Source organism: Salmo salar, chromosome ssa23 (assembly GCF_905237065.1).
Source record: "Salmo salar chromosome ssa23, Ssal_v3.1, whole genome shotgun sequence".
Lineage (NCBI taxonomy): Eukaryota > Metazoa > Chordata > Actinopteri > Salmoniformes > Salmonidae > Salmo > Salmo salar.
This window is the reverse complement of record NC_059464.1, coordinates 23,673,947-23,682,710: the sequence shown is the minus strand read 5'-3', so window position 1 is coordinate 23,682,710 and position 8,764 is coordinate 23,673,947. Positions and strand designations below refer to the sequence as shown.

Below are 8,764 nucleotides of genomic sequence, written 5' to 3'. Positions count from 1 at the left end.
CATGTTAGCATCCACATTAATGTAGAAGTATTCAGAAACATCTGTTTTTATTTACAATAAAAATTACACAATACATTATTATTCAAGATTCAGTTCCTATTAGGCAAAACCTTATCCAAAACACAAGTTTGGAGAGTCACAACCTTGATGCAGTCATTGCGTAGTAGGAATATGGGACAAAATACTAAACCTATTGACTACTTTAATACACTGTAAGTGAATTTGTCCAAATACTTATGACTTGTTCAAATGAGGGGGACTAGATACATAAAGTGCTTTAATTTCTAAACGTTAAAACGTATGTATGAAAATACCATCAAATAAACGGTGACATGCTGTACTTTCGATTCATATGAAACATTTGATCTCAAATGTAATTTTGCCTTCACTTTCCAAATACGGAGGGGTGTATGCCATTTTAGCAGACGCGTTTATCCAAAGCAACTTAGTCGTGCGTGCATACATGTTTTAGGTACGGGTGGTCCCGGGAATCAAACCCATTATGACGACGTTGCAAGAGCCATGCTGTACCAACTGAGCTCCAGTTGCTAGCTGTCTTAGATTTCAGAAAGTATGCTTGTATACAACGATATGAATCCAAAATCATTTCTAAATGTGGCCCCCTCCCACCTCTCTCGCTTTCTCTCCATCTCCCTTCAGTTCAAGTCGTCTAGCAGTAAGAGTGTGTGTGTTGTGGGGTTAATGGCCATCATGTCAGACGACCCTGAACATCCCAACGTCTTCCTGCTCACAGACTCGGAACACGGTGAGACTACCTGTAAATCAATCAATCACCCACAGCCAGGAGTGTTCAGCCAAACTACACTTATCTCCTCAGATGGTCTGTATGTTCCTAGTTTAAAACGCCAACACACCCCATAACTGTCTCACACACTCACATGCAATCACACACATATGCAATCACACACACACACAGTGCTCTATTTTAACAAACACAATAGCAAATATAAGCGCTGGTGGTAGCACTATAGGTTCAGGGGGTGTCTGAAATATTTTTGCTATTTTCACAACCAGAATTATGGGCGCAATATCTGGCGGTGGCGCGAAAAGGCTGGGTTTTGGTGAATAAACAAGTTGGTGTGGAGACTTGACTCCTCACTGGCCAAACAGAATGTGCTCCATAGCTAAATACACTCAGTGGCCAGGTTTATTAGTTACACCCATCTAGTACCAGGTCGGATCCCCCTTTTTTTCTCCAGAACAGCCTGAATTGTTCGAGGCATGGAAACGTTTCTCAATTGGTTGCTCAAGTAGGGATTCATATTTTCCCAGTATTTTACAAATGTTCTATCCCGAGAACCACTTTTCTCCCGAGTAACCCGGTATTTCCCGCCTAAACCAGAAGTGTCATTCAAAAGCATATAAACCATATCAATATGTCCAGATTTGATTAGAGCTTTGATCGGCATAAAAATTCAAGCCGGATGGTACCTGAACCTGATCAACCATACATTAAATACATTTTATGATCCCAAATTATAGGCGAGCAAATGTGATTTCATTTAGAAATATAATGGCGGTCGATTTTCCATTTTAATAATTCGTAGGCTGATGCATATGTATTAGCACAACCCCCTCTTTCCACAGTGCCACGTTGAAAGTCACTGAGCTCTTCAGTACGGGCTATTCTACTGCCAATGTTTTTCTATGGAGATTGCATGACAGTGTGCTCGATTTTATACACCATTCAAGGGTTTCTCTTTATTTGTAGTATTTTCTTCATTGTAGAATAATAGTGAAGACATCAAAACTATGAAATAACACATATGGAATCATGTCGTAACCAAAAAAGTATTTAGAGAATGCAAGAGTGTGCAAAGCTGTCATCAAGGCAGTGTGGCTACTTTGAAGAATCTCAAATATAAAATATATTGATTTGTTTAACACTTTTTTGGTTACGACATGATTCCACGTATTATTTCATAGTTTTGATGTCTTCACTATTATTCTACAATGTAGAAAATACTAAAAATAAAGAGAGACCCTTGAATGAGTAGGTGTGTGCAAACCTTTGACTGGTAATGTAAATAAAAAAAAATGGGAATGTCTGACTTTTGCTGCTTGTAATATTTTAATAAAACTTTGCTGATTAGGCTCCTTTGTGCATCTCTGTGTGAGCCTCCTCTGGCAAATCAATGCCCTAACTAATGACTCTACCAGCTTTTTGTCGGTATTACATATCCCTACACACAGATGGACACACACAGGTTTCTGTCTGTCTGACCCAGCAGTAACCCTGTCTGCTATGTGGCCTGTCATTTCTGACGTCTCTGTATTTCTCTCTCTACACACACGCACGCACACAGTCTCTGTTCTCATATGTTCTGCATTGCGGCAGCTTCCTGCTGTACACAGACGGGGATGGGAGAGTCGAGTAGTGTAACTGTACACGACTGGGCTGAATCCCAGTTTTATGCTACAGGGACATCTTGTGATGGTGTGTCTCTTGTGTTTCCTAGGTAACACCTATAAATACCAGGCAGGGAACAAAATGAATGCCCTTCTGTGGTTCAAACACCTCAGTGCTGCCTGCCAGAGCAACAGACAACAGGTAACACACACACACTCTCACACTCTCACATCCATACCCACACCAACCTGCTCTCATGCCTTTTTCTCTCTCTCTCCAGGTCCCAGCCAATCTGATGTCCTTTGAATGAGTGCTGCTGTAGAGAACGGAGCGATAGAGCTAAAATAGAGGGCTAGTGACTCAGCACCAGGAGCTTTCACTGCCATGACCCCTAAACTATAACCCTAGACCCCAGCCCCACTGGAGCCCCACCTGCCACCACTGCCTTAACCTAAGGAGCCGTGTGTGTGTGTGTGTGTGTGTGTGTTTGTGTGTGTGTGTGTGTGTTGAAGCAGTGGTTATTATGGTTGCATAGACTACTGAATGAAGACCCAAACCACTTCTTCTCTCTCGTTCTCTCACTCTGTTGTTTTTGCCTGTGGAACTATGGGATGTCTCCTCTCCTCTTTCTTGGATGCTTCTTAAGGATGGATGGACATGATTTATCCTTGTTTTCCCTCACTCCCTCTCTTCTTGACATACTGTGCTCTGGTGGAAGACAGACTCTGCCCTTTCTAGGGCTGGACTCACACACACAAACAATACTGGACTAACCCAAAGGAATGGGATTTCAAACACACTTTTCTTTATCACACTTTGGTTCACAAACTCCCACACACACACAACACTCCGATGGTCTCTTCACACTTGAGTTGGGCTCACAAAACGGACACTTTTTACACACATTCACTCCCCCCTTCTGAGAGTGTGTGTGATTGGCCTGTGTGATTGGCCTGTGTGATTGCAGCATTGTGAACATTAAGGGCTCTGATTCTCAAATCTATTCCAGCAGAAACCACTCCCACACACGTGTCCTGAATGTATCCTACTGTTTTATATTCCAGAGCCTCTCCTCGCCGTATGTGTGTGTGTGTTGGGGGGGGGCACACTATATATGGTAAGTCACATCACGGGAATGATAAACCCAGACTCTAAGCTTTCCTCTATTCCACCTTTATGGACCCAGTTATATTGCTCTTATAAACAGGCTTTATATGTTGTTCTCTCTGGACCGCTGTCTGCTCTGTCCACATGTTAAAGCTTGAGATTCACCAGAACACACGCGTGTACACACAATAACACTAAAGACTTGAAAGCTGTGAAAAAGTGAACGATGGAATGTTAACCCCAGAAAAATCAATATCTCCACTTCCTTTTTTTGTTATTGCTTGAACATAAGAGGGAGCTACAGGTCCTGACCTGATCTGCTTTACACATCTGAGTGTGTTTTATATACACACACACACACACACACACACACACACACACACACACACACACACACACACACACACACACAAGCTATCGGGAGCCATTCAGAATCCATTTGAATGATTGTTTTTGTTGGTTAGTGTTTTCTGTTACCTTGGTGGTGTTGTGATGGACGTATCAGCAGTATTACCCTGTAGATGACTTGCACATGTCTAGCTTATTTTAATTGTCTTTTACATTTCATTTCTGGCCTCTTCCCTTTTTCTTATTTTTTATTTTTTTGAACATGTTGTCCCTTTACGTGTTTTTGATTTTATTTGTGTAGTGTTTGTTTTCTCACCTATGAGTTTGTCACATAGGGTTACGGTACAGATCTACTGCTCTATTGCCTAGTCCCATGTCGTCCTCTAAACCCATCGCCTGGTCACTACTCATGGCATCTTCAATTAAAGCTATGGATAGGTGTAAGCAAGTTGTTGGTGACTCCACCTCATCCTCCAATTGGCTGAGAGAAACTTCCTCCATATTGCTTACACCTATCCAGTCCTGTCAGATCTGTGAACAGTTAAGGAGTACGAGCTAACCATTTGAAGTGGACCCAGCCAGAGTCTGTATGGTTTGGGACTCAACCCTGAGTGTGTGCCAATGTACCAAACACACATTTTTATTCAGATTTTGGAGAAAGTGTTACAATTAGAACAAATTTACTGAATACGTTCTTGGGAAAGGAGAAAGGATGGTGTGGTCACATTCTCCTACTACTCTCAGAAAGGACTTAAACCACTAGTAGAGTGTTATCTTGCGTTCTCCTGACTGTTTCCATCTCAACCTGACAGTTAGGTTAGGTCCTGACTTGTAACAATGGTTTACATCTCCCATATGTTCATATGTTTGTATATTTTCCATGTCTATTGTTTACATAGAGGTCCAGCAAGTTAGCATCACATTCCTCACCTCAAACTGACACTATGTACTCTAGGAGCAAGAGACTCCAACTCCCATGGGCCGGTGCGGCAACAGTTGTCTGTTATGTCCTGTAGAGGCTAAGCTAATGGGAGAGGGTAGAACTTATCCATAACCATTGATACAGGGTCAGATATGTATTCACCCCCTAATGGTTAAGATTGGGGTTGGTGTAATCTGATCCCAGATCTGTTGTTTAGGGCAACTTCTACGTATTCCATTTCAGGCTCATTTCCCATCTGCTCCTCAGCTCCCAGCAGTTATCCCACACACAGCTACAGATCCATTAATAGCAAGACTCCAGCAGGGCTATGTCATACATCGACTAGGAGATGAGGAGGCCAGAGAAAGAAAGGAATGAGAGGGGTAGTGTTACAGTGATACAAAAGGACAAGAGAGGAAGGTAGTACAACAGTATGAGTGTGTAAGAACTATTTTTGTTTACCTGCTAGAAAGCACAGAGCCTCATGGCTGCCATTTCTTCACTGTTGAGCAGTGGGTAAATCTGTATAGAATGTGGTATAGCATATTCTGTGTGGAGTGTGATTGAACAAGGAAGGATATAGTAGAAATAGAGGGGTGAATGGAACTCTGATACAACACGAGCTGTACAGAGAAGCAGGCAGACTGACGCTCCCCACAGAAGACCAGCAGAGGAGAAAGTAGGTCTTTCTCTCTGTTTTCCTTCTTTTTTTCCTCTCACAGACCTCTCCTTCACATCTCTCTCCCTTGGACATAGAGGGCTTCAATGCAAGCTGAAGAGAGCGGCAGATTAAATGGCAGACAGGAATGCTCCCATGTTACAGTGTAGTGTCAAACAGTACTGAAGTGAGGGATGTGGATGCCTATAGGGAAAGGGTTAGGAGTGTGAGTTTTTACAATCTGTTATGGTGGGCTTTTTGTTTCTGAGAAATATCAATGTCAAAATGGTTTGTTTCCACAGTTTGGGTCCAAGCACAAATACACAACCAGCTGTGTATTATTTACTGTCTAGAGTAAAGTTTATTTTGGGATTTGTCTGCAGCGTTAATTATTTTTTTCCTGCGAAATCCTTTAACAGTTCAGCTGAGATGACTGGGTGGTGTGTGGTTAACATGAGAGGGGGGGGTGTAGTGCTGTTACGTGTGCTGTAGGGATGGAGAAGTTGCCCGCAGCTCAAGGGTCAGCTTAATTCCCTTTAAATCCAAACTTTAACCATTAGGGGAAAATGTAAAACTGACCTTAGATCAGTTTCTAGAAGAGACATCTACCTACTCTATATGGCTCAGTTTGAGAGTGATGTTTGATGTGTTGACGACGTCACTTAGCTTTGTCCATGTCCCATGACCTGTGGGGTGTGTCCATGTGCTATCCCTCTACCTCCTGTACTCCAACCCCAAGTGAGGACCCACCCATGTTACGTGACCCGGGTTTGAACTATGACCTCTGAATTGAGTGATGTGACCTGAGTCTCAGCCAGATAACCAATAAACACACTGCCCTTTTTATACTCTGCCCCTCGGTTCACTTTCATTTATATAAACATGGTTTCAGCTAAATGTGGTGTATGTGTGCCGGGCCAGGAGTTTCTACTTACCACAACCTGTTAAATGTCCTGGACAGGGCATGTGGTTAGGAAAAATGTGTATGTGCGTGCTTAAACTAGTGTTAATACACTTTAGGTATGGATTGATCTGTAATCTTCCTACTGAAATAAAACCTACTTGAATTGTTGAACTGGTGTAATGGTTTTTCAATTGACGGTCTTCAAATAAACCCAACAATTTAACTCAAATTGTACTCCCAATCTCTGACTTTTCTTGTAAACCTAGTTAGTCATTTCATGCTTTTTAGAGGGAAATGAGTGGCAACAGTATTTCTATTCAACCCTGGGCAATCTTTGTGTTGTGTAGGACACTGGAAATCCCAGGCAGAGGCTGCATCTCAATCTAAAGTGGCGTTCTTTCCTTATTTTCTCTCAACACGGATCTGAAAACACAAGACTAGTGAAAGCAATATGGCATACTGGGAAAATGACTTTTACCTGTCCAGTTCTTCTTTCACTTAGACTATTGGGATGCAGCTTTTGCCTGGAGAGGCTAATGTAGACTTGACATGAAGCAGAGGAGGGCATTTTAGATTGGCATGCAGCTGTGGATTCCACAGTGTTGACCTACTGAGAGCAGATGTGTGCAGCTGGACTGGGAGGGGGCTGGTTGGGTGTGTTGGTGCTCAGCAGGAACTGTGTGTGACCCTAGAAGCCCCCTTACACTTGGTCAGAGCGGGCTATGAAGAAATGCTGTGTGCTGGCATTGATTGGGCCATCGATGTCTTTGCTGTATTCCGTGTGTGTGTGTGTGTGTGTGGAAAAGTGGCTGTTTAGTAACCCCAGCGGAACTTAACTAGCTGCAGTGATTAAGACAAGTCTATGATGGTGACTCTATACACAAACCCACACCAGGATACCTCTGTTTGGGATGTAGTTTTACACACACACAAGATCCATATGCTGTAGTAGTTAACCCACCACACACAGCACGTACTGTATATCTAAGATGGGGCCGGAGAGGAAGGCAGACGTTTTACGTGTCCCCAACCTATTGTTTTTTTGTTAAGTTAAACGCAAATAAACTTTTGTAGATAATGTTGCCGCTACCGTCTCTTATGACTGAAAAAAAACTTCTAGACATCAGGACTAGCAGAATCCTTTTCCTTTCACGACGGACGAGCCCGACGAAGGATTTACTGCTTTCTCGGGAACAGGCCCGGATCCCCGCGATTTGCGTGAAGAGGCGGAGAAAAAGGGGCCGAAGGGGAGGCTGCCTTCTGAGAATTCGCAGGCGATAGGAAAAAAAAACCACTTCCCTCCATTCTGCTAGCAAATGTGCAATATTTGGACAATAAAATCGACGAGCTACGCGTAAGATTAAACTACCAACGGGACATTAAAAACTAACATCTTAGGCTTCACGGAGTCTGAACGATGACACTATCAACATACAGCTGGCTGGTTACACGCTGCACCGGCAGGATAGAACAGCAGCGTCTGGTAAGACAAGGGGCGGCAGACTATATTTTTGTAAATAACAGCTGGTGCATAAAAGCTAAGGAAGTCTCAAGGTTTTCCTCACCTGAGGTAGTGTGGTCTACAGCTTATCATGAGATAAACTCTCTAGGTAGATAGAGAATCTGTACTTTTCGTAGCTGTTTACATACCACCACAGTTAAGCTGGCACCAAGAAAGCATTGAATGAGTTGTATTCTGCCATAAGCAAACAAGAAAACACTCACCCAGAGGTGGTGCTCCTAGTGGCCGGGGACTGTAATGCAGGGAAACTTAAATCCGTTTTACCAAATTTCTATTAGCAAGTTAAATGTGCAACCAGAGGAAAAAGAAACTCGACCACCTATACACCACACACAGAGACGCATACAAAGCTCACCCTCCATTTGGCAAATCTGACCATAATTCTATCCTCCTGATTCCTGCTTACAAGCAAAAATGACAGCAGGAAAGACCAGTGACTAGATCAATAAAAAAAGTGGTCAGATGAAGCAGATGCTAAGCTACAGGACTGTTTTGATAGCACGGACTGGAATATGTTCCGGGATTCCTCCGACGGTATTGAGAAGTACGTCATATCAACAAGTGCATCGATGACGTCTCCACAGTGACCATACAAACATACCCAAACCAGAAACCAAGGATTACAGGCAGCATCCACACTGAGCTAAAGGATGGAACTGCTGCTTTCAAGGAGCGGGACTCTAACCTGGAAGCTTATAAGAAATCCCGCTATGCCCTCCGACGAACCATCAAACAGGCAAAGGGTCAATACAGGACTAAGATCGAATCGTACTACGCCGGCTCTGACGCTCGTCGAATGTGTCAGGGCTTGCAAACCGTTAGACTACAAAGGGAAGCACAGCCGAGAGCTGCCCAGTAACACGAGTTAAATGACTTCTATGCTCGCTTCGAGGCAAATAACACTGAAACATGCATGAGAGCACCAGCTGTTC

At 43.1% G+C, this 8,764-nt stretch overlaps 1 protein-coding gene across 8 annotated transcripts in view; it reads left to right on the top strand.

The window, feature by feature from the left end:
- LOC106584283 (ras-specific guanine nucleotide-releasing factor RalGPS2) overlaps window positions 1-6,478 on the top strand; it is a 158,425-nt gene extending 151,947 nt beyond the window's left edge. For all 8 annotated transcript variants that reach the window (XM_045706124.1, XM_045706125.1, XM_014169354.2 and 5 more), the window contains 3 exons: window positions 661-766; window positions 2,481-2,572; window positions 2,652-6,478. In XM_045706124.1, the coding sequence (XP_045562080.1) occupies window positions 661-766; window positions 2,481-2,572; window positions 2,652-2,681 (228 nt within the window). In that variant the 3' untranslated portion in view covers window positions 2,682-6,478. The remainder of the gene's footprint in view (window positions 1-660; window positions 767-2,480; window positions 2,573-2,651) is intronic.
- Window positions 6,479-8,764: the final 2,286 nt, after the last annotated feature.